At 36.4% G+C, this 27680-nt stretch overlaps 1 protein-coding gene across 1 annotated transcript in view; it reads left to right on the top strand.

The window, feature by feature from the left end:
* The window catches only part of poc1a (POC1 centriolar protein A), a 105585-nt gene extending 78573 nt beyond the window's left edge, over window positions 1-27012 (top strand). Inside the window, exons 10-11 of the mRNA XM_052110896.1 lie at window positions 2084-2299; window positions 25890-27012. Of these exons, the coding sequence (XP_051966856.1) occupies window positions 2084-2299; window positions 25890-25973 (300 nt within the window). The 3' untranslated portion in view covers window positions 25974-27012. The remainder of the gene's footprint in view (window positions 1-2083; window positions 2300-25889) is intronic.
* Window positions 27013-27680: the final 668 nt, after the last annotated feature.

The following is a 27680-nucleotide window of genomic DNA, read 5'->3' as shown; positions in this document are numbered from 1 at the left end:
CATTAAGATATTATTCTGCTGTACATCCTGTGGTTGTGTGATAGTTTATAAGCCCATATCACTAAATTCTGATATTGTTATCCTAGTTATTACATTGCAGTCAATGACAGCAGAAATTTGCCACAATTACCGGAAATGCAACTGCTTGCTTCTGCATTGAAAAATAAGGTCGATATACTGTACATGAGTACAGTGAATGAATAAAGGAATAGTTCACCCAAAAATTTTAATTTGCTTAGAATTTGCTTTAGAGTTTCTTCCTTCATCAAAACAGAATTTAAGGTTTTTAGGATTTCATTTCAGACCTCCTCCTTTAAACGATGTACTCCATTTTTTGATGATCCAAAATGCAGATTTAGTGTGCATCAGAATAATCCACACGACTCCACATCGACAAATGTAGTTCTTTTGAACCCAAACGATTGATTGTTTTTAGAAACATAACAATACATATATACTTTTTAACTACAAATGTTCACTTCCATACATCTCTGTGATGCGCGCTCATGAGAGAGATGACGTAAGCTCATTGGTAAGGTCACGCATCACATGGAGGAGGAGGCAGGAAGCGCGTCATTGTTTACAAGAGAAGGAGAGCTGTACAAAATGTAATTGTCTTTACTGTAGATTTGTATTGTTCAAAATGGCCCTTTAGTGTGTGTATTCTGGATGCTTCAACCTTCAGAAACCCCAAAGAAAAAAGGAAAAATATAAACTTTGCATCAATTGGCTTTACATGATCATGAGCGATTGAAGCTCTGGCTTATCGCGCTGAACCTGGATATCAGTACACCCCTACATTCTCTCAAATATTGGAGGGTGTGCAGTGAACCCATTTACCCCAGAGGATTTCAGACCATCGAAAGAAACAAAGGGTCGATATCTGAATTCATCAGCTGTGCCCATGCCCCAGCGAACTCAGTTATGTGTGAAAACTTTGTCATTGTCACGCCTCCCTCAAATAATTCACTGCATTTCTAATTAAATCTGATTTCGAATTAACCACACCTGCACTAAATTCACTCGCTCATCACTGCCTGCACAAATAATTGTGTGAAGCTTCTCTTCTGTGGGATATCACCTGTACCACTGACCTCACTGTGTAAACCCTGTAAGTCCTGTGAATCTCAGTAAATGCTCTTGCATTAGTTTCATTAACTACAACTTGTGTGGCTTGAATTCCTGACAGTCTATATATTTCTGCTAAAGAAAAAGCACAAGTAGATAATGCGATGGCATTGCTCCAAAATAAAGGATGGTTATTTACTGCAGTTTTTTTTGTTAATATTTGGAAATTAATTTGTATTTTATATTATTTTGAAATAGTTTTGGACCGTTTTTGTTTGTAAACGTCACTTGGTCTGTGGTCTGTGCCAGTTTCTCTTGTAAACAATGACACGCTTCCTGCCTCCTCCTCCATGTGATGCGTGACCTTACCAACGAGCTTACGTCATCCCTCTCATGAGCGCGCATCACTGAGATGTACGGAAGCGAACATTTGTAGTTAAAAAGTATATAAGTATTGTTTTGTTTCTAAATATAATCAATCTTTGGGTTGAGAAGAACATTATTTGTCGACTGGAGTTGTGTGGATTATTTTGATGCACACTAAATCTGCATTTTGGACCATCAAAAAATGTAGTACATTCACTTTCATTGTTTTAAGGAGGAGGCTTGAAATCTTAAATTCTGTTTTGATGAAGAAAGAAACTATTCCTTTAAGTTTGATTTGAAATCATACAGTGCATCTTTCATTAAATCAATCATTGTTAGTTAACCAAAGTCCATAAGGATTTTTTCCCCCCACAACTGCAAATGGTGGGTGAATTAAAAAAGATAAATGGCCATTCATATTTCTTGCCAGCCATGAAACTACATTTTGCATTATTTTTATTAAAATAGTTTTTGACCCTATGAGAATTATATCATTTTTATATTTAACTGTGCAGTTCGTGTCACTCACTGCATCATATAAGAGATGAGTGGTGACATGTTTTCTGTAGTAGATGTTTGTATGATTTCAGTTGCTTACTGTACATCAATGATCATAATGATTCTTAAAATTTGACTTCCACTTCTACAGGTGTCGAATGCCACTGGGCTGTCCAATGAACTTACCTTACACAGGAATGGCAGTAAAACACTCAGCCAGCCAACCCAAAACTTCACTGAACCCAGTGCGGAATCTCCATCCTATACTCAACAGCAGCACCCTAAACAGACTGCAGCGGATAGCATTCCAGCTGCACTGGCCAGCACCCTAGAGCACATTGTAGGACAATTGGATGTGCTCACTCAGGTAAGACAACACAAAATTTTAGTGTATTTCTATTTATTTTGGGTGCACACAAATTTCTCAATGTTAGTTCAACTAAGAGCTAACTGAACTCATGCAACATATGCATTGAGATATTATATTCAAAGTCCTCTGAGGGCACATGAAAATTATGAAAGTCATTTTTCAGTGAAAATCTTGACATATGTTGCACTTTCATGAGCGCTATGAGAGAAGCTTGTTCTGAGTGGCTCATGTGTTACATATGTCACATGTCAGAACAATGCTAGTTCTCATGTGGACCAAAGGACTTTTGGGTCCCTTTTACACTTTAAAGTTAGGCACTATCCACTGGCATTGTATTGAATAGACTGTCTGTTATATTAATTAGATAGAAAGATAGAAAGTCATACAGGTTTGAAACAACATGAGGGTGAGCAAAAAATTATGACATATTTAACCTATGAATTTAAATTTTTGGGTGAACTATTCCAGTAATAGATACTGTATTTACATGTTCTGCACAATGCAAGACAAGGATGGTTACATTTCATTTTAATTTCAAGGTGAAAGTGGTTAATTTAGTATTGACTGCATTTTGTGGTTCCTTCCCTGGTTTTCCAAATTCTTTTAATCGTAGGGCCCTAAAACAGTGTTTAACACTAGTGTATGACACTTTAAGGGTTTGTCTTCGATTGACTGCCATGCTTAAACATGCAAACACAACAGAATGGATACAAAAGCATATACAATTTTTTTTTTGTTTTGCTACGCACTAAAGATTAAGTTTGGGGCCTGGGTAGCTCAGCGGGTATTGACGCTTACTACAACCCCTGGAGTTGCAAGTTCAAATACAAGGCATGCAAGTTTTGCATCATTCTGTTCTATATAATACAAGTTTAACCCTAAAAAGAGCAACCGTATAAAGGTACCTCTAAAAAATAAATTAATTGCTGTTTACCAACACATTAGGACCAACATAATACATTTCCATAATTTCGTTCCCTACATGAAAATATTGCTTTTTTTTTTTCAATTGTATAGCTTGTAGAAATCATGAAAATATTATTGAAATGAGAGGAGCATTAGCCTCAAGGTCAGCTGCCTTCTCAAAAAATACTGCCTTTTTACTTTTAGCTAAAGATGGTGAGTTGATGCCAGCTATCATATGCAAAGTCGCATTTCCTCAGTATAAACAGGGAAACCTTTTCAATTTATTTCACAAATATTTGACCAACTATATGTTTGTATCCCCAAGTTAAGCCTTGGTTAAATGTCCCAAAATAGTAAAATCAAACATGCCATATTATGGTTAAAATTCCTTATAATTCCCAGCTGACTCTTTATCTTGAGCAGTCTGTTAGTCCTGGCTCTCTCTTGAGTGATGTGATGCTTTGTGTCTCACTATAAAGACCCTTGTGAAAGTTTGGTCACAGCTATCAATATCTGCATTGTTCATGCTTGGTCATTTCAATAAAACAAAGACAACGACAGTAGGAGCAGATTAGCTTAATTGTTTTAGCCTTGCGTCTAGTCAGAGCCATGGTAAATGTCTGTACTTTTTATGTGTCTTTGCCTACTGACTGTAATTTTTAAGGGCACAGTATGGCGCATTTATTGTATTGTGAGGAGCTGTGGACAATTTAAAAAGTATATTTTAAAAGTCTATTTGAACTAGCATAAGGAGGTATGTACTTAAAGAAGATAATTTTTTGTGTAACCTAAAGTTTAAATGAATAGTTCGCCCAAAACTGAAAATTCTGTCATCATTCACTCACCCTCATGTTTTTTTACCACACCCATTTGACTTTTCTTCCATAGAACACAAATGGTGAATTTTCATTAAATATATTGGCCAGGGGGCCTGGGTAGCTCAGCAAGTAAAGACACCTGGAGTTGCAAGTTCAGGGCAAATCCAGGGCATGCTGAGTAACTCCAGTCAGGCTTCCTAAGCAACCAATTGGCCCAGTTGCTTGGGTGGGTAGAGGCACATTGGGTTGATAACTTGATAAGATGCACGGATTGACTGTCTCAGAAGCGGAGGCAACTGAGATTCATCCTCCGCCTCCCGTTTTGAGGCAAGTCACTACGTCACCACAAGGACTTAGAGAACATAGGAAATTGGGCATGCCAAATTGGGGAGAAAAGGAGAGGGGAAAAAATAATATCTTGGCCGTCTCTTCCATGTAAATATAGTTAAAGGGGTCTTGGGCTGTCAACTCTAAAATGACAATAGATTATAAAAATTCTTCACCTCCCAGAATTTCTGAAAAGGTCAGTAAAATTAATCTGGGCTACAAAAATGGCAAGTAAAAAAATATATGTTATTTGAGACAAAGCAGTGTTTATAATATATTTAATAAAATGATAGTAATATATTTATATTTACAGACACTGACTAAATTTTGTTGAGGGGGCAGTGAAAATGTTTGCAGGGCAAGGAGAAATCTACTACTGCAGCAAAAAATAAATCGTGACGTATACAAACCATTTCATTTTCCATTTAAAGTTTTCTCACAGGCGATTATGTAGACTAGGGAAAGAGCATTTGATTCAAATCAAATCTGTCTCCAAGTTCAACACATTTTAAATGATAGCCTGGCTGCTCTTTCCCCAATTAGCTAAACTAAGCCAAACGTATCAATCTCCTTATGCACTAATAGTGTCGTTGGGTTCATCAGCTCACTGTACAGAAAATGAGAGTAATTATCTGCTTTGAGATAGGGCTAACTATAATGTTTCTTCTCCATTTTTCAGTGCCAATTCCTAAAGCTATGATCATAACCACTAGGAAAGTGCATCACTCATATGCTCGGGGCTTAGAAAATCTTACTTTCTTTGGCATTAAAGTTTAATATACCCAATAACAATGGGAAATAATTACAGTCTGGTTAAAACAATGGTCACTGCTGAAATATAGTCCTACTGTTCATCAGAATGGATATGATTATTACTTCAGAATTTCAGTGTGCATACAGTTTGGCTTACATGTTTTTGTTTATTTGAGGGGAGAAGGCACAGTTCTATTTGATTTATTAAGTTGAATCAAGTTATTAGCAAACACAGCCCTGCTATAGATAATTTTTTAATTTAAAGACTTATGTAGAAGGAAGTAAGATTTTTTTTATAGTTGCGTTCAACTTCCATCTTGAACTAGAACTATTTAAAGCTTAAGTGTGTAAATTTGTAATGCCAATACTTTCTCACAGCGTATTATGCAATCAAATATAAGAAAGTCATTGTTCCCCAAAATGTGAAAACACTGTAACTATGGTGCCATCAAACCATTGCTTACTTTTTTGTTTGAATATCCTGGCCTGGATAGATATGGGTGGAGTGTTTGGGAAAGCCTGATTAAAAATAATCTTTGCAATTGACTTAATTATTTTGTGGGGCGTTCATTCAATGGAATCATTGTTTGACAGACAGTTATGTCATGTCCCTTTTTGGTATCGTTGCTCGTATTATGAAAGTTACCATGTTTCCGGCTTTACATGGTCATAACATAAGTTGAAAGACTGTAATAATAATACCTTTTATTAATAATGTGCCTTTCTTACCCTCAAATCACAACAAGATTGAATAAACACATAACATTCAACAGCAACCACCATACCAACAAATTAAAAAAGACTAAACACAAGACTACCATAAATTAGTCTTAAGTAACTTCTTAAAACAGTCCAAGGTTGGGGTGTTTCTAATAGTAAAAGTAAGAGCAATCCATAGCTTAGGGCCTCTGAAAGAGAAAGCTCTTTCCCCCATAGATTTAAGTTTGCAGAAGGGCTGCTGAAGGGCACAACAAGACTGCAAAAATACCATTAACTGCTTTATACGTTAAAATTAGAGTTTTAAAATCAATACGAGCATGAATGGGATGCCAGTGCAACTGCGAGAGCACAGGGGTAATGTGTAGACATGGTGATGTATGTGTAAGAACATGGGCAGCAGAGTTCTGAATATACTGAAGCCCGTTTATGGTTTTGATGGTAGGCCAGAAAAGAGGGCATTGCAGTAATCCAGCCTTGAGGTGATAAAGGCATGGTATAAGCCTTTCTGCATCAGCCAGAGAGGGCCTAAGTCGGGCAATATTTCTAAGGTGATAAAAGGCTGTTTTGGAAATATTCAAAGATGACACCCAGGTTCCGCACTTGGGGGGAGAGAAGCACGAGGCTGTTGTCAACCATGAATTTTAGATTTAGATCAACTTTACGTATAGCAGCCAATGCACCAATGAGCATGAGCCTCAGTTTTGGAACAGTTGAGCTTCAGAAAATACAGTGAACCTACGTCAGCACAGTAATTATAGTGCAATTAATATCAGGGCCAGTGCTGATGAAGATTTGTGTATCATCAGCATAACAGTGATAACCAAGGCCATACTTCCCAATAATCTGCCAGAAAGGAAGCATTTAAATGCTGAATAGAGTGGGGCCCAACACTGACCCATGTGGAACACCCTGATGCACTGATAAAGTCTCAGACTTCTTATTACCCAAGATGACAAACTGAAAGTGTTCTGTAAGATAAGATCTAAACCAGTCCAGCACTGTCTCAGAGAGACCAAGCCAGCTGTGCAGCCTATCCAGTAAAATGGTGTGGGATATTGTGTAAAATGCAGCACTGAGGTCTAACAAGACCAAAATACTGCATGCACCTGTTTCAGCTGCAATATATAGCTTGTATATAGCTTTGCACAGACAATTGAAATTCTATCACATTAGTCACAAGTTAACACACAGGCCCTGATTTACTAAAGGTTTGCGTGTATACAAATTTCCAAACTTGAAATCACGCTTAAAAAAATGTCAGAGCGGATCTACTAAAATTGGCTTCTGAGGATTGTGTATTTCAGATCGCAAAATAATACATTTTTGAAATTTTTGCGTGTTTCCCTGAAATTAATATGCAATTTAGAGGTGTGCCTCATGTCCACAAAATGTAGGGCGGTGTCAATGCAAATGAATCAAATTGCACCCGCAAAGTGATTAATCAAGCCTGAAAGTTATTTCAGAAATGGAAACTGCTAGAACAAATGAATACAAATGAAAGGCAGGTATTAATCTGATTTGCTCTTTGCATCCTGCTGTCATTGTTGCAAACCAGAGACTTAAGATCGTAGAATACATAGAATTGCTATTTATTACATGCATCAATGGTATTTGTAATTACTTCTCATGAAAAACAGTTTTATTTGGTTATTTTAGAACTTGAAATCATAACTGTTATCATACGGATGATCATACAACTCTGATAAAAATAGCCTACTAACAATTTATGCCAAAATATGTAGTATTTCAATGTTTTAAACACCGTTTTTAACTGACAAAATATTGTGAAATATTTTAATTGGTGGTTCTCTCCAGTGCTCAATCATTTGCAACCTCCCGTGTCTTTCTCGAGCATAACCTTAACATGTTCGAGGTATTTGTGGTTTGAATTTCAGAATTTGTTATAGTACACATCAGTGGTGCAGTGGCTTAACGTGTACATATTGTATTTTCTTCTTTGTGAATTATGTTTTCAGGTGATTTGTTCCTCCGCTCCGCAATCGGTCTGAAGCATTTCAAATATAAGAATGTGATAAACAGGTTTTCTTATTAACTACTCTTACTAATTAGCAAGAATTATATGATATTATCATATAATCATAGAAATAATTATATTAATGAATAAATACAATATTATATTGAATAAAATTGTATTATATTATGACTGGACTGACTGAAAGTAAGTGTGCTTTTGGTCCGAGGTACACGTGCAAAAGCCTCCTTTTGGAGGGTGTGTCCAACATATTTGCACGTGTAGCTATTTGCACAGTTTTTCTAAGTAAAACACCCGCAATACGGCCACAACGCGCATATGCAATTTGATAGATTGCATAAGTAAATCAGCACCAGTTATTTGGGGCCATACTGTTTAAGGCTTGTGGCTGTACTTTTGAAATGTCTTGGCCCATGGAATTTAATTGTAAATGTGTTTTGCTTGTTTTTCATGAGGGGCAAGTCATTTTATTTTTCCTGTGGTAATTGAAGGCATCCAACAGATGCTGTTGATAGAGCATAACTTGGATTTAACTAAAATAAATTCTTCAAAACAATTGATGCAAAGTTGCTAAATTATGCATGTTTAAGAAATACTGTATGTAAGCATTTAGAAATGACTAAATATGGTGTTATTTAATCTAAGAATCCATTGTATGTCAATTTTATCTCCTATTAAATTCATTTAAATGGCATAATGGGGAATGGTCAAATATTCTGACTACTAGAGGTTATCATTTTACATGACTGGCAAAAGTATAGGCTAATGCTTTGAGCTCCTAAGGTCAACATTTCCACCTGACCTGCCCCTATTCTCAGCTGTTTAAGTGTAATGTCACCTCGTGATCAGTTTACTGTCATAGCTGCATGATAATAGAGATAAGATGTCTTTATGCTGCCGCTATTAGTGAGTAACAGCTGGTTTTCATTGTGAACTCCACTTTCTGTTCTAATGCTGTTCCTCTGGCATGAGGAAAACACTCTGGCCTTAAAGGGGCTTTTCATCATCTGGGAGCATTTATCCATATTCCAGATACACATTCTGCATGCAAGGAATGCTAGCCTTTACCTTCATGCAAACATTGCCATCTGCCTTGGCCTACAGTTCCACTGAAGGTGGTAAAAGAAGTCTGTTTTCTGTTCACTCAACCTTTATCCGTAATGAAAAACCACTTGATCCAGTTAATCCGGCGTCTCACTAGCCAACACCAAACAACTCAATTTTGGCAGAGGGTGTCACACCTACTGTTTGCTGAGATCTCGCACTCTTTAGTCGGAAGAATGGATTTGAGTTGACAGACACTGACTTTCTCCCTGATTCCCTGTCATATGGAGCTAGCCTAAATAACAACAGGTGTGCCACACGAACATAAACAAATGTAAGAGTCTGAATTAGGATGTTATGTCCTTTCTAGTATTGCCATCAAAAGCATATATCCATTTGCATCTTTCATTGAGAAATTAATTATGTTTTATTAACATATTGTTCTGCCTCCATTTTCTGATTTTAAGTTTTGGAGAACCCCGCTATCATAATGGATTACTATCAGAATTTGTGATTTGGCTGCGTGTGTTCGTTGATTAAAGCGTTCAGATCAGAGCATAATATCTTATCGGATTTTTCAGTGTGAGAACAAGATTATTGGTCACTTTATGAGACGACAAGAACCTACTAAAAGAAGCAACTAATTTTTTATTTATTTATAAATAATAATAAAAAAATGAGCTTTTTCAGTTGTTAGAGCCATTAACTAATGACTGAAAATCGGAGGAAAAATCAGCTAGTGTGAGGCTGGCAAAAGCTGCGGTCTGATTCAACAAAACATAACTAGAGAGAAAGCCTATGTATCATCGTTCACTGCTTATGAACTTCTATTTCCTATTTAATGCAAATTTCAATTAATTAGTTCATTAAAAGCCTACAGGTGTTTTAAAGACTGTCTAGAGTATTAACTGTGTAATCTCCGTTTCAATCAGACCACCACAAATCATCCTGTGCATATTAGAACCATATATAAATCATGTTTTTACCTTAATAGTAAAGTTACTACACTTAATACATACTCTTTTAATCATTTTGAATTTGACCAAAGTCGAAAGGTCCCATTTCGGTGGCAACAATAATATGATTAAAGATAACGTTACAACGGCTTTCAATGTAGTTCATCAGAACTACTTCTTAAAAACTTTTAAAAAGTCAAATTTTCTCAGAAATGACAAACTAAGAGCTTTTCCACAATTGGAAAATATTTCCAGTCCCAGATTTCTCAGCATGGATAGCTAACTGTACTCAGGAGAGAGAACCTTGCTGGTGGAATGCCTGTAGTGACTTGGTGACTTACGACTGGTCACTTGCTCAGCTCAGTCCATTCTAATCCTGATTTTGCAGAACCACAGTGGAAGAAAACAAGGAACAAACAAGAACTGTTCGGCCAATCATGGAAAAGCCCTTAATGATGGCATGTATTGTTTATGTTAGCTGATTGATGTAGTTATAAATCAGTTAGAGTGCAATGTTGTGCAATCCTGATTTGTGACAATATTTTCAGGGACTGCAACATAGTGTTGAGATAATGAGTACCAGTTTGATCACCGACCATTTCAGAAACCCACATTTAGTAGTTTTTCACCTTTTACTATTCAGTACAAAAGATCTTGAGCCACAAGACTTTGAAAACACAAGTCAGAAGTACTTTAGTAGCAGAAATAGTTTGGCCTGTGATAAACATTTTATGACAGTGGTGTTTTTTTCTGTGTCTCCAACTCTTGAGATCACAAATTGAGAATCTACATTGAATACATGTACTTTATATTTGTACTTAAAAAATAATAATGTGTCACCACAGGCCCATTTAAAATGAACTAGTGAAGTCAAAAAAAAAGGTGATTTAAAAATAGAGAAAACATTTAAAAGAAATGGTAATCATTCACAGACCTAAATAACACATTGTCCCTTAAACCCTCAAAAAATCTTGATGTTGATTCACATAAAATGTCCATGGACACGTTACGTGTCCACTACCCATAAGCACAAAAATGTTAACATTTCATTTTCACCCTACAGTAGCCTAGCAATAGGTATTTAAACCAAATGTGCCACCAGATGACATACCATATCTCCTCTGCCCTTTATTTGATCTTAAAGGGATAGTTCACCCAAAAATAAAAATCTCTCATAATTTACTTGCCGTAATGCCATCCTAGATGTGTCTTTCTTTCTTCTGCTGATCTCAAACGAAAAATTTTAGAAGGATGTCTCGGCTCTGTTGGTCCATTCAATGCCAGTGAATGGTGACCAGAACTCTGAAGGCCCAAAAGAGACATAAAGGCAGCATAAAAGTAATCCATTACACTCCAGTGGTTAAATTCCCAAACAGTAGGTGGCAATACACACAAAGAATGCAAATATAGATCTTTTTGTTGACTTTGTAATTTTTGGACCTTCAGACTTCTGGCCACCATTCACTTGCATTGAATGGACCAACAGAGCTGAGATGTTCTTCCAAAAATCTTTGTGTTTAGATGGAAGAAAGTCAAACACATCATCTGTAATGGCATGAGGGTGAGTAAATGCTGAGATCATTTTCATTTTTGGGTGAATTTTTTTACATTTATTCTCACATTTCTAACATCCATTGTATTTTCTGAATCCACTAATACAGTGTATTATTTCTGGTGCATACTATGAGCTCTGGGTAAAGGATCCTTACAAGAAAACACTGTATCCAGTTACTTGGAGTTGATGAATAATTCACATTTGAACCTGAAACAGGGGGAAAAGTGTTAAGCTACACACTTTCATACACTCACAGCCCAGGATTACTGCAGATTATAAATGTTATTATGGGAAATAAAGCTCACAGGATTGGTAACATTAAGAACCATTTTAAATGTTCAACTTATTAAAGTGAGCCCAAATGTCATTACCATCAGTCAACGGGTGTGCTAGCCACCAAACTGAATGCCCAAGACTCATTACAAAAAATAAACAAAAGCCACAGCTGGGTTGTGTGGGCAACAGAGCCGCCAATGAAACAAAAATAGAGCTCGATCTAACCTGGATAGGGTTTAATAGACCGTTAATATAGGTTTTACAGGGTAAATGAAAAAGTTTTTATAGGTAGTTGCTGTTTTATTCTGTAAAAGTGCATCTATTTTAGATTAACTGATTTTGATTTACTGAATTGTATTCTTGCATGGCAGAAAACAATTCCAGATAGCCTTGTTTAGAAATTATTTTCATCTGCACTACATCAGTCTAAACATTAATAGGTTAATGCTAAGTATCTCATTATTTATAGAAAACTGGTTTCAGTCCTTTAATCAGTATACTTAAAAGTGTTTTCAGTGCAGTGTTTTCTACTCAAAATACACACATCAGCAGCAGCAACATTTTAAATACTGCTCCTGTTAACATGTAAGTCTTGTGTATTGTACTATTATTATTATTATTATTATTACGCTTTTACCTACGCTAACTCCAGTGACCTTCAGTGCTGTGTTGCAGGAGAGTCTAGTGCTGCCCAGCAATTTCAGATGGGCCTGATAGGCTTTTACTCATATTGATTGGAAAAGCACACTTGCAGGGGAAGGAAATGCAAAACCATTCCTTCTAGCATGAAATACCAGCAGATGTTATTGAGCTCTGCCTCCCAGGCCCCAGGAGGCCGGCTCAGGAAGCCTGTTTACTGAGCATCAGCCCCAGTCTCGCCCACATTCGAAATCGTATGTGCTTTGGAGCGGGGGGGTCATCCTCGGGTTGCCCTATCCCAGAGCTGCACATCAAGTACATCCTTGTACTGTAGAAGAGTGCTTTGCTGAAGGGCGGATCGAGAGAAGATTCAAAACACTAGAGTGTTGTGAAAGAATGATAAAATATAACTCCACAGCCATTAATAGCATGGCAAGGATTTGCCCTGTTACTGTAAACTGATTCAAAACTATATAAAAACATGCAGAAGACTCAAAACACTCAAGTTTGTAGTCAGATCTGTTACTGGATCACAAGTTCTCAAAAACAGCAATTGACAGTTGACAAGACAGAATTAAAATTAAATCCTTTAAATATACTTGTGTAAAAAATAACAAGGAATGCCTTTTATTGGATTTTCGGTTTCTGTTCTGTGTGCGGTGTTGTTCACCCCAAAGCCAATAGTTCAAAGTGCTCTTAAATGTGATATCTATTCTCAGTGAACATTGCTCTATATATATTTTTTTTCAAACTGAGTTTTACATGCTGCGTTTTACATTTTGCCGTTGTTATCTGGTGAAATTTACAGTAAAGGCGTTACAGCAATTGTGCACTTTATTCATTTTCACACAAATCACAAGTACAATGTCTGATTATGACTTTCTAAATACCTTTTTCCCCCCGCTCTATTACTCACACACTGCTATATGATATAAAATGTTTTTACTATAATGCATCATTTTTTTAAAATGACACATTGTAGTACTTGTTTTACAGACCCACCTACATTTTCATTCTTATTCCAAGGTGATCAGCTTGCACGGTGACTCACCTGATTATGTCCATTTTGGGGGTTTTGCCATCTCCCTGCTCCCTTTCATATAATGAAAATACATTGGTACTGAGGCTTTCAGTCCCGGACATTCAGTCTAACATCTCCTTAAAAATGTCATAACTATTTTGAACTATAACTGCAATGAACCAGGGTAGGATGTCATGCATGAGGGCAAAATTGTATAATATATGGTCTACTAACTTTACAGCAACAATACAAACACACATTTTTTGAATATGTGACTTTTGTATTGAGCCAAGAGGTCAGTGTGTGATGTTTCAAGCATCTGTTGGTCAAACGTCATCCAGGTATCGCAGGTCAGAGTTCGCCAAACTTGAACTTAACAATTCTTTCATATTTTAATGTATTTTTGTACCATTTATTATAGCAAAACTCAAATGTGTATCTACACACTATTCAGTAATGACTTGTCTTGCAAGTTTTAAAGGAATAGATGACCCAAAAATGAATATTCTGTCAATATTTACCTACCCTCATGTTGTTCCAAACCCTTATGACTGTATTTCTTGTGTGGAACACTAAATGAGATTTTAGACTGAATGTCCGTGACTGACAACCACAGTACCCATTTATTTTCATTGAGGCAGATGAGTAAAGCAAAAGATATTACAAAAAATGACTTTTTAATTTCCATTTCAGTGTACATAAGCTTATCCCATACCTGCAAACTAGTCACTTTTCGGTGAAATTCGCTGTTTTAAATAAAATAAATGTCATTTATTTGAATCGTGTAGACCCAAAAAAGTTTCTTTTTTTGGGGGGGGATTGAAATGGCAAGCACTAAAAACCTCACAACAATCGGAAATTGACTGATTTCCCTTAGACTGGAGTGAGACCATAGACATATCTAGAGCTTTCCCAACCCTTTTCTCAATAAAACCTTTGGTGCAGCGCCTCAACACTTTTGGCCAATCAGAATCAAGATAATGGCATCGTCTTATTTTCTATGGATCAAGACAACTTTTCGCGGTACTACAATTCTGAGGTAAGTTTGCTGCCAATGATTAAATGCTTTTTAACTAACTTAACCTTAGGTAACTTGTTGCTACAGTAACGTTAACTTGCCAAATCAAGTTATTTGTTGGTTAGTAAGATAAGTGTGCTTGTTTGCTAATGTAGTCAATTTAGATATGTCAAAGTAGTGAAGCATTTTTTCTTCAGTTTTATGTTTCAAAGTCATGAAACAATAACAGGGTATCCAGGGTTTTAAAAAGTCTTAAATATCTTAAAGCTTGAATAGAGGAAACACTTAAAACAGTAGAATCTGCGCAAGTCAAAATCATCTCTCTCTCTCTCTCTCTCTCTCTCTCTCTCTCTCTCTCTCTCTCTCTCTCTCTCTCTCTCTCTCTCTCTCTCTCTCTCTCTCTCTCGTGCATCCGTCATTAAGCAGCTGACGCTTGAGTTTAGTGTGAGCGCGTGCAGGGAAGCGCATGTGTACTGAACTTATGATGTTACACATGTATAAACCTTAATAAACCTGTTAATCTGAAATGCAAATGGAATTATTTTGCGTCTCTAACACTGTCGCTCCTGCTTATAATCGACAAAGCGGTCAACATTACAATTTGCAAACGCGCAAGGTTGTAGCGATCTTCCTTATTTTACTCTACCTTTGACAAAAATTGTAAAGCTAACAGAACTACTCTACGCTTCAGAGTTACACATGTTATATCTCTCATATACCTCTCTAGATATAGGGCTGCCAAGCGCAATTAACACTGTTCTCATGCCACACGTCCCTTTTCTCACGCAGTAAAAATATTTTGGAGCAAAGTGGACACAGACCGCGCATGGACAGAAAAGACAGAGCAGCCTGCATGATGCTGCCAGTTATTCAGACCAATCAGGGGGAAAGCAGCAGCACAGGGTCTCTCCCTCTACTTCTATTTCATAATTTAATCTGTTAACATTTTCAGTACATCTTGTCAACTTTAAACGGCCATTTTTAAGGTAACTGATGAGTTTTTATTAGCGTTATTAGTTATTTCACAAAAAAATTGTAATTGTCATCACTTGCCTTCATGCTGTTGCGAACCTGTATGACTTAGTTCAATGGATATCAGGAGATATTAGGGAGTTTCAGTCACCATTCACTTACAATGAATGAAAAACAAGATAGTGACTGAGACTAAATGTTTTGCTTAACATCTCCTTTTTTGTTCCATGGCAGAGAAAAATCCATACAGACTCAATGGTGACCAGTGATGACAGAAATTGCATTTTTAAATGAACTGCCCTTTAACTACCTGTTAAAGGTATCTGCCAAGATAAAAAATATAAATGTTATTCAGCACATGCTAGACCTTATTCACAGCAGCGGTATATTTTTAATGACGACGACAACAAGGCTGTGTGGGATAGACATAGTCTTTTCGATGAGAAGTGTTTTTGGATTGTTCTGTGTACAAAATATTGGAAAAATATCTTTTCAAGGACACTAGTAGACAAAAAACTCCAGACAACATGAGTTGTGGAAAATCAGATGGGATATTGGAGCTTTTTACAGATTTACACCATGCATGCCATTGAAGAGATGGTAAGTCTATCGCTCACAGCCTTGTTTCCATTCCCATTAAAAATCAAACATGGCGCTACTGTGAATAAATTCTATAGACCAATCTAAAAATGTCTCTGCATGCACAGTAAGTGCTGGCAGAAAGCCCGCTGACTGTTGATAGATTTGACAGATTAGATGATTAAACGAAAGTATGACAAAACCATCATAAATACAAACATATTCTTAGCAATACAATTACTATAATTCAATTAGTTAATAACGAACATGTAATCATATTTGCTATAAATGTATGCTGCTAAGTTGTGAGTTGAAATTATCTCCTCAGTCCAGTCAGCTCTGTTGATGATCTTGAAGCCACAGCAGTTAACTAGAGCCCTCTGAATAATTTTTCAACAGTGTAATCTGATAAATGTTTACTTTTTACACATGGTTTTGCCACCACTTCCATGTTTGACATAAGCGGTGACGTTGCCAGCATACTGGTCTAATGCGTCATGTCTTGCTAGAAAACTAGTGACTAAAAAGAAGGGTCACAATATAGGCTACATACATAAGGCTACATGCATTCATATTGAATTCATTCAGTTTTAATGTTGTATTAACTTATTAATACATAAATGCACAATATATATAAAAAACATCCAGAGACATTCAAGTAGCCTCAGTGGTTTTGTATTTACCAGCTAATTAATTAATGTGTTTTTATTATTACGAAAGTGGTCTTAAATTTTTATTTTATTTGGCCTTAAAAAGTCTTAAATTTAATTCCTTCGAACCTGCAGATACCATGAATAATTTGGGTGTTTAATAATTGCATATTGGCTTCACTTTGGTCATATATCATATAATTAGCTGCCGCTACAGCAGGTGTCATGTGGGGCAGAGGACGTCTCTAGTATTTTCCGATCAGCAAGCGCACTGGAGTCTTGGCTTTAAACCGAAACACCGGCTCTGGTGGATTATTTAAAGTTGACTGATGCAGTTGGGGTCAGCCTTAAGAAAATTTTATGATGATGAAAAAGGAGACCTGAAGCCATCTGATATGTTTTAAAATCCCAAATTATGACAATTGGATTATAATGATAAAACTTTAACAATTATCTGGTGGCTGGCTCCAGAAAATAAATTATAGCAATCTCATTTCTAACATTTACTGAGAACACTTTCTTTGAGCACAGGGTCATTGGACATTTTCTTTTATGCTTTTTCAAATTGAGATGATGCTAAGTGAATCCTATTACCTGCTTTGTTCAGTCTGAACCCAATACCCAAAGCTCTGGCTACTCTGGACTTTGATGGCAAACTGCTACCAGTGAAAAAGATGTATGTGGGATGGGATGCTAATCTATTCAGAGTGGCACTTCCACAACACCCTATGAGTAAATAGAATGATTAATTTGGAAACTCTACTAGGTTTGTATGATTATATGTGTGCTTGTTGTTGATCTCTGTTTCAGCTGCTGAAGCCATTGCTTCAACATGTCTTCAGGGCATACACTACATGTGCCAAATACCTGCAGAAAAAGCTGCCTTTGCAGAGCAAGACCCTGCAGTGTTTGTCTGCCATGGATCCAGTTGTGAGCGGGCACTCTCAGACTGGGTTTGAACTGAAGATGCTCACAGAAATGATGAGTCACTCACTCCCACCTGATGCTGATTCTCACCAGGAGTATCACCAATTCAGTGTAGTGTGGACCAGACCCTGCCCACTTTCAAAGAGGAAGATGAAGTTGTGACATGGTGGGTCTCTGTCTTTGAAACAGGAAAATATCCAGACCTGTACCAAGCTGCCATGTCCATCTTCCAATGCCCCTTGGTGGAATCGTCTTTCAATCTGATGAGCGAAATCATAGACCCCAGAAGCACCAGCATGAACATTGCTACATTTAGTGCCATCCAGACTGTGAAATACACTTTGCAGTCCAGGAAGCAGAGTGCCATAAAGATGTTCAGTAGGGATGGTGTTAAGTTTGGGGCAGTAGAAAGGAGGCTGTGCAGCGACATCAATTCGGCAGGAACAAGAGACAAGGCCCAGTGACAAAAGAAGTTGCTCAGAGTCTGAGAGAGGAGGATGGAGTTTGACTGCCAGCCATCTACAAGTGCTGCAGAAAAAAGGCTTGAAGAGGAAGAAAAAAGAGGAAGGCACATTGCTAAGCAGCGAAAACGGGCACTTGAAAGACTTGTGCAAGCCAAAAGACTGAATAAATACATTTTAAAAAATGTGACCAGCAAGTTGTGGCTGGTGTGCCAAAAAGTTCAAGTGAAGTGGTGTCAATAAATGTATTTTTTTACTTGAAGCAGATGTTGTCTTTTCCCTTTATTTTCTTGTCAGAGTGCACCAGAATGCTTCGTTTACATGTTAAAATCACAAAAATGTTCTTATTGTCGTGGATGGGTGCCTCCAGACCCCCCACATGGTTTTAATTTGGAAACATGTCACCTTTTTCACCTCTTGTGAGTTTGCAAGTCTGTTATCACTTACATATAGTTAATATCGGTCCAAGGTAGAATTAAGGGCCGGTCACACGGAATGTGTTCTTTGTGATCTGTATGATATACTATTTTGTCTACATGTCTTTTGATGTTGTGCATGTCTTGTGGTTTTTTAAGATGCAGGGTCAAATAGTTTAACCTTGAAAAACTCATCTTTAGAGACTTGTGTTTTGTTCCATTCTGTTGTGCAAAACCGATGTTCTTTGTGAACTGCTCCTAACGATTTTGCTTCCTGCTCTCTTTAAGTGTAGTTTGTTGTGGTAGAATATGGGCTGACTGCAGAATTTGTAAAAACATTTCCTTATTTTTCATTTATATGTGGAGCTGATGGTATGATTGTTTGCATTAACATATTAAATTGACAGTGCTGATACATTTCTGTTATCATTTATTCACCGATTTCCTTTTTTTTTTTTTTCATTTCAAATGCTGTTAAGGGCCCCACTGCCATTGACATCGCAAATCTAATTTCTGTAATTGGATGATACTCTTAGTAAAAGCATATTTTTTGCCTCCCTCTCATAGACCACAATTGTCTAGAGCTCTTGATCAGGTTGACACTTTTGAGTCACTTTTACTCCATTCTCATCGACTGAACTCTGCATCTGCTTCACAGTGATTGCTTCTATAACAAGTGTCCTTTTGTGTGTGTGGAGAGTTTTGAGGGTTGATCTTTTCTTGGCAGTGTTTGGATGGTTTGATGAAGCTTCCACTTCCTCATAATTGAAACAACAGTGGAAATTGGGACACCCGAACCCTTGAATATTGTTTTGTAACCTCTTTGTTTTTACAACTGTCTTTCAAACATGCAGTCCTCCATGGTGCCTTTTCTTTGGGTTGTTACAAAGAATGTGGTTGATCAAAACAGTTTGAGATATGCAGTTTTTGTAAATAATTTCACTAAAGTGGCCCCTACCTAAGAATTCAGTCACTTTGATAAAATGCAACATTTTCAGCGAGTCAGTATGGGGTGGGGGTGATGTGACCAAAATATTATATCACAGTTTGAGTTTTTTCTAATGATCTCGTCTATGACCAGTGTTAATTTCGTCAATTAAATAACTGATGAAAATGTTTGTTGGTGAAGGGTTTTTGGATTTCGTCAACGATAACGAAGACAAGACGAAAAAGTTGCATCATGACAATAATCATACGATTTTAATTAGAACATATTGTTGACGAAAATATTAAGAGAAAAGAATAATACTGCAAGATTTTTTACAATGTCCTAACAATGTTTATGTTTTTTCTTTAAAGAAAAATCTAGGAATAATTGATTCAAATAGCCTAATTCGTTGTGGAATTGGGTTAATTACCTCTCTCAAACGCATCCTATAAAGCAGATTAATCTGCTATATTCGCAACATAAATGTAATATTACAACTTACAGTACATCTGCACAGACAATGGAACAAATGAACAGGTTAACTTGAATTAAGTTATGCACAAGTCAGAATGTATAATTTGCTTTTTGAATATGCTATTTTTGTAAAGTGCGAAACATATGTAGGCAAATGCAATATCCTAAACGGTCTATAACACTGAATAGTCTCTAAATCCACAACACAGTAACTTCTAAAAAAGGTAGCTAATACTGTAGTGTACTTCAGTATACAATACTTAATTTAGTATACAATAAGTATTTTCAGGATATCACGTTTATCATACAGTTTTTTTTTCTTGTTGTTTGTTGATAAATCATGTGTTTGATCCATGTTTAAATAGTTAAATGTTTATACAATGTCCAAAATTTTGGTATATTTGTTTAAGTTAGTTCTGTTACGGTTTAAAGACTAAAATAAACTGTAAAAATGAACACTGTCTGTGACAGTCGCAGTTTCAGAGTGGTTTTCTGCATGGACTTTTTGCTAAATATATGGTATAGCATAATCTCATACTACGAGCCCGAATTGAGTACATCAGATTTCTGCCCTGATAGGTTTGTAGTAGTCAACAAATTGCTGCTGTTGCTAAATGGAAATAACTCTAAACAACAAAGCACAGTCATCAAGTGGTAGGTTGCACAAGCTTTCAGAAATGCTAAACCGCTTTGCATGAAATATTGGCTGTCCTTGGTTGCAACACTCAATAACAGATCCACACTGTAATTGAGGCAACATCAACACAAGAACTGTTCCTCTGGAGCTTTATGAAATCGTGTCGTTGGTCGTGCTGACACAAGCCTAGGATCACTGTTTGCAAAGCTGAGCGTTGGCTGGAGTGTTTTATTGCTTGCTGCCGTTACAATCGAATGGAATGGGAACACGTTCTTTGGAGTGATGAATCATTCTTCACCATCTGGCAGTCTGACGGACAAATCTGGGTTTGGTTGGCGCCAAGAAGAACATTACCTGCTTAAATGCATCGTGCCAGTGTTTGGTGGAGAAACAATAATGGAATGGGACTGTTTTTCAGAACATTCTAGACAATTCTGTGCTTTAAAATGTGTGGCAACAGTTTGACGAGGGCCCTTTCCTGTTTCATTATGACAGTGTTCCCAGACACAACAGGAAATCTATACAGAAATGGTTTGTCAAGGTGGATGTGGAAGATCCCACCCAACACCTGTTAGAAGCAGCAAAGGGGACCATCTCCAAAATAATGCTCATGATATATACTGTATAAATAGTTGAGGGCAAATTTTTGCATCCCTTTTTGTCTCAATGTTACACACCCCTTTCACAATTTATACAAATATATATACCTGTATATATTTATTTTTTTATACATTTTTTTGCCCTTCAGAAACCACATAACAGATAATAATAATACAATTAACACAAATCCTACCGTTCAAACATTAACATCCCATTGGTTCTTAATGTAGGGTTTTACCTTCTTGAGCAATCATCAAAATGTTTGCATCTTTTGTAATAGTTGTGTATATGTCCCTCAATTGTCCTAAGTGCCAAAGGTTGGATCTCAGCATCATGTAGCCACTGCTAAAAAGAACTCAAATGTGCATAAGATGCTGGGAAACACCTGGAGGATTTTTTTGAAGAACAGTGTGCAGCTTTACTGCTCAGGACAAAGCAGTGACTCATACCCAACTATCACAAAAGAAGTCATTGATCATCGAGGAAGTAACACCATACTAAGAATCAAGGGAATGTAAACTTTTTGAAAATGTATTTATTAACAATTATTTGTCTTATGAAATATATGTAAAAATCTGTTATTTAAAATGGCTTAATCAGGGCAGTACTAAATAAAAAACGAAATGCAATTTTTTATGATTCCTCTTTTTTTAAATGATGAACATCTCGCATATTCTGCAAGCGGGGTGCAAACTTGTGCACTCAACTGTATAAATAATTATTTTTTTCAAAATGTCAGAATGGACTGATATTTCCTATTAAAGCAGCACATAACAAAGCAAATTTAAGAACTTGACGCATCAGAAAGGATAAGATTTTCACACCACAAATGCAAAGTGGCCATGCACGTTTTTGACCACCTATATATGGTTTCAACTATACATTCACAAACAGTTTTGACCCGGTTTACAAATGTATTGCACTGTCCATTTGTGATTTGGCCACCCAGAATGCATCATAATGGTATAAACGAGGTCCAAGAACATTTGCCGTTGCACACATTTTAACGTTAAAGTAAAACCAGAGTGTTTTGGGCTCACCAAAAAAAATAAAAATATTTTAAACTTTATGCACTCTTCAGGAGCTGCTCTGAATGCAGTCCGTGGTGCAGGTCAGTGAGATTGTCAAGTTTGTTCGAAGTGCTCGCATTGGAACGCCGGCATTGGAAAATATAACACAAAAATACCCTGTTTATGGCATTTCTCTATTTGCTTAAAATTCCCTTTTTTTAATTACTTTTAAAGCACACAATAAATGTTGTCTGTTGTCTTAAATGACCACTGTTAGAGCTAATAATCTCAATCAGGTGATTATGTAATTGATCGATCAAAGTGATGGTACTGCCCCAATTTCACGCCATAGTCGTCAATGTTGCAGTGTCGAGCTTGTAAATGGAAAATTCTCTCATAATTTCCCAGATGTGTATGACTTTCATTCTTCTTCAGAACACACATGAAGATTTTAGAAGAATATTTCAACTCTGTAGGTTCATAAAATGCAAATGAATGAGAGACAAATGTTTGAAGCTCTAGCAAGCACATATAGCCATCATAAAATTAATCCATTCGACTTCGTGGATAAATGGATGTCTTCTGAAGCGAAATGCTTTGTGTAAGAAATAGATCAATATTCAAAACTTTTACTAAAAATTCACAAGGGTCGAGGTCAAGCGCGTTGGCAAGTTCACATGACAACTTACGCGTGAAAGTGGAAAAAATTCAGAAGCGCTGTTTCATTTTCAAAAGAGGAACATACATAGATGCCTCATTCGGCTGGTTTGAATACGTCAACTGCGCCGCCATCTTGGAATGGTGAACAAGGAAAGCTGTTTGAATTGGTTTGAATGCAAGTGAGTGAGTGGAGGAGATGCCTCAGACTGAGCTCCTTGCTCAGAATGAAAAAGTATCGAGGTCCATAGAAACAGCTGCTAAAAAGGGATCTACATATGAATATCTATTCAGAGTAGGTTTACGCACTTTGAGAGGCAATTTGAACTCCACACCCTCAACGAGCTAGCCAGAAGTGAACATTTTATGGGCCTACAGAGCTGAAATATTCTTTTAAAAATCTTAATTTGTATTCTGCTAAAGAAAGACAGTCATACACACCTCGGATGGCATGAGGTTGAGTAAATTATTAGAGAATTTAAATTTTCTATTACTATTCCTTCAAGATTCTCAACCAGCCAGAGCAATGTTTTGATATTTAATGTTGTGCTACAGGGCCAAATTGTTAAAATTTTAATTGTAATTACACTTTTATTGCTATTAATCGCATGTTTCAATTATTACTGAGATAATACTTACTGCGCTGCTGCCCCCTACTGCCCCGGATTCACAAAAACGTCAAGGTGTTACTTCAAGCTTGAATTGCTCCAAAATTATGTTATGTACAGTCAAGGGACATTAATTTTTTATTTTTTTTTTACTTGCTATTTTCATCAAATGAATCACACTTAATCGACAGGACTAATTTTAACATGTGAAAAAATTACACTCTTAAAGCAAAATACAAAAAAATATATATTTTCACACAAATTGTTATGCCTATAATATAATTTGTAATAATAATAATAATAAAAAGAAAAATAGAAGCATTTTCAATAGTGGTCTAAAACATTTGGGACCCACTGCATTTTTGTAACAAAATACGACAAAAATACTGTAGGTTTAGTAAAATTATGTCAAATCTACTTATGTGCTATTAGCTTTCTAACTGACTGAGTACTACAAGAGCAAAGAAGCAAATGATTACTGCACATTTCTCCCAGGAAGCTTGTTTTCAGGACACGCTGTTAGCGCTCCAACAACAGATGTGCTTTTGTGAATGCAAGGGCTTCAGCCCACCTGCCACACTACATTAAGGTCAGTGTGTTCCTTGCCTGTGCCCTCATGATAGGCACACTACGCCATGTTTACCCTGGCACAAGACATCCTGCCTCCATTCCCTCATCTTATCCTTAGAAGTGCACAGAGAAGGGCGCTTTCTTGAGGGGGTCTGTCTGTGCTTCCGCCCTACATAGAGGATGTGGTGTTTGGTTTCAGTCTCGTGCCATGAGCAAGGGGGCTTGTATTCCACCCCACATAATCAGCGGGTTTGTCTACGAGGAGAACAGCACATCTGTTTGGGGCTGGCCAAAATAGATGCATTCATGCATTTTTGTGACTATGGATTATGATTCCCTCCCACGCCTGAATCTGTCTGTCTGCCTAACTCTTTCTCCATCCTTTATTTTCTTGAGATATCAATACGTTTTGTTTTCAATTGGTTCTTCACTCTTTCTTTTTCATTTTCATTATTTTATAATGTGTTGTTTCTGCAGTCACTGTTATGTTCCAGTGGTTGATAATTTATTAAAAGAGTTGTTCACCTATAAATAGAAATTGTCATTTCAAACCCTTTTAAACTTTTTGGGTCCATGGAACATAAAGACTTTAAGGTTTGTGGTGATACAGAAATAGATTTTTTTTTTTCAAATATATGTTTTGGATTTACAAAAAATATATACGTAGCATATTTGTATAAATGTTTTTTATATAAATTCAACACATGGTCTTTTTTGTCATCACAACTAGAAAACCTTTGTTAGATGTACACAAATATATCAGTTCATTCAACTTTATTTACTTAAAAATATGTCACATGAATAAGACTTAGCAACGAATAGTTTATATTTTGTCACGGCTCTGGTGAGTTTGCCGTTTTATTCTGTTGTTTTGGTTTTCTCTCTCCCTCATGTCTCGCAGACGGAGCCATGATAGTGTTTTCATGGGAACGTTGATCGTTCCCAGAGAGGTGCTGATCATGCCACTGATTAATGTGCTAGCTACACCTGTTCCACTCTGATTGCACTCCCTACTTAATCCTTGTGTACCCTCACTATCTTTTCACTAGATTATTATTTGTGCTGTCATGCAGCTAACCTTGCTCTCTTTCTATGAACTCATGACTATTCATTTACTTGATGTAACTCTCTAAGTTCACCTTAAAATGTATATTTTTTATTGTACACATTAATAAAAAATTAAGTATAACTTAAAATTTAAATAAATATGTGCAAAAAAATAAATATCCTCATTTCTTTGTTGATAGTTGTAAATAAAACAAGATACACTTCTTCTTTTGTTTTTTCGCCAATTTACATTCTTCGTGTATATTGCCACCTACTGGGAAGGGAGAAGAATTTATAGTAATAAAGGACTTAAATATTGATCTGTTTCTCACCCACATCTATCATATAGCTTCTAAAATTATGGTTTAAACCACTGGAGTCATATTAATTACTTTTATGCAGCCTTTATATGCTTTTAGGGCCTTCAAAGTTTTGGTCACCATGCACATGCATTGTATGGACCAACAGAGCTGAAATATTCTCCTGAAAATCTTTGTTTGTGTTCTGCAGAAGAAAGTAAGTCATACTTTTCTGAGATGGCATGAGGATGAGCGAATGATTAAATCATTTTCATTTTTGGGTGAACTATTAACATTTAAAACATTCTTATCCAGTAATCACAAAGTACTGGTAAAGTCAAGGAATTTCATTGGTCTTTTATAAGGCACTCTGGAATATGCTGTATTGTGAATATACTCTACTTCTCATCATGCCTAACAATGCCCTTTATTTGTGACCAAATTCATATTATGGCAAAGCCTTAAACACCTTATTGCTTAAATGAAAAATTTAGATAACTGCACAACAAAAAAGCTATACCACTCTTTATAGAATAGTTCAACCAGTAGATGCTATTTTTTTTATACTTTATGGTTGTTGAGCCAACAAACCTTTTTGTATCTTGAGAAATATTTACTGGAGAGAAAAAGTGTGACTTTACCATAATTTACTTTTTAGTGTAACTAGCCCTGATCTTCCCTATATTTTGGGACTGTCTTATCACTCTCTCGTGTCTTGTTTTATAGACGGTGGCCATTTTGGAGCAGAGGTTGACACTGACAGAAGACAAACTGAAGGAGTGTATTGAAATGCAGCACAAGAGCAGCTGAGTGAAACAGACAGAGATACACACAGACAGACTTGTCACACTGCTGGAGCTACAACTCCAAAATTTCTCACTGTCACTTACTCAAACACATCTTTATAATGCTTTACTTGTGTCCATTTCTGCCCCATTCACACACAAATAAGAGTAAATAAAAAATAAAGATCCTTATTTCTTTGTTGATAGTTGTGAATAAAACAAGATACAATTGTTTTATTACTTGGTAGCAGATGTTTTGTATGATGTGCAGATTTTTGCATTGTTAAGGCAGAATTTAGCTGAGGGTGTATGGTTTCTGCTGAGTATGGGCATTCATTCTGCATTTGTCCTGTGCTGCAGGCGGTAGCATCAGAGGAAGCATCAACTTTACTGTATTGCAATCCATCCTCAAACCACAGACTGAAATTGAGCTTTGGGTAGAAATCTGACAAGAGAAATCAAAATGCAAAGCATTCTTTACTTGTGGAAGCTAAGCAGTATGCCTTATATTTTAAGCTCAACTTGCTTAGATTTGTTGTCTTTTTCACTTTTGTTGCTGTATTGTTGATTGTTATTTTTTCTTGTGAATGTGAACTTTAATGAGCTGTTGGTCTTAAAGGGATAGTTTATGCAAAACAAATGTAATTGATGTCTTTAATCTCTGTTTAATCTCTGAATTATCTCACGTAATTCCAAACCCATATGACTTTCATTTTCCCTTGGAAGACAAAAGGAGATGTTTGGCAGAATGACAGCCTCCGAATCCATTCACTTTACTTGCCTCTTTTTTCCATTCAATGAAAGTGACTGAGGCTAACATTCTGTCAAATATTTCCTTTTGTGTTCCATGGGTGGAGTCATTTGTGTTTGGAACAACATGAGGGGGAGTAAATGATGACAGAATTTACATTTTGGGGTGAACTTACCCTTTAACTGGGTTTTATTGAGCATTTTATATTTTGCTTTATTAACATTTTCTCTGAGAAAATTAAAGTTGTGATAATATGACATGCTTTCTGTGCACACTATTCGGTGCTCTTATTGTGTAATACTGTAAAAAATAAAAAGGATACTTCTGAGTCCTTGATGCTGATTGGTCTATGCAAGGTTTCAACTGAGCTAAAATAAAGCAATAAGGAGAGGCGATGTTAAATTACGAATATAGTTGAAGATAAAGGCTGTTTGACACAGAGGCCATGTCTGAATATACATACTTCCCTACTATAATGCATACTTAAAACATACTGTTTTATCATCTGAGAAGTGCATCCGTTATCAAATACAGTACATACTGTGACATTACTTGATTTTGGGCGCAGGGAGGCACAGCAAAGGTCTTAAAAGAATAGTTTACCAAAAATTTGCTTTTTCTCATAATTTACTCATCCTCATGCCAACCCAGATGTATATGACTTTTTTCTACTGAACAAAATAAAAAATATTAGAAAAATATTTCAGCTCTGTAGGTCTTCATAATGCAACTGAATTGTGGCCAGAACTTTGAAGCTCCAAAAAGCATATAAAGGCAGCATAAAAGAAATGCATACGACTCCAGTGGTTAAATCCATATCTTCAGAAGTGTTATGATAGGTGTGAGTGAGAAAAAGATAAATATTTAAGTCCTTTTTGTCTTTAAATGTCCACTTTTAGTTCTACATTCTTCTTTTTATTTTTTTTCTCTCTGCAATTTGCATTCTTCATTCGTATCTCCACCTACTGGGCAGGAAGAAGA

The sequence above is a fragment of the Xyrauchen texanus genome, chromosome 39 (assembly GCF_025860055.1).
Source record: "Xyrauchen texanus isolate HMW12.3.18 chromosome 39, RBS_HiC_50CHRs, whole genome shotgun sequence".
Classification (NCBI taxonomy): domain Eukaryota; kingdom Metazoa; phylum Chordata; class Actinopteri; order Cypriniformes; family Catostomidae; genus Xyrauchen; species Xyrauchen texanus.
This window is presented reverse-complemented; position numbering and strand designations above follow the sequence as displayed.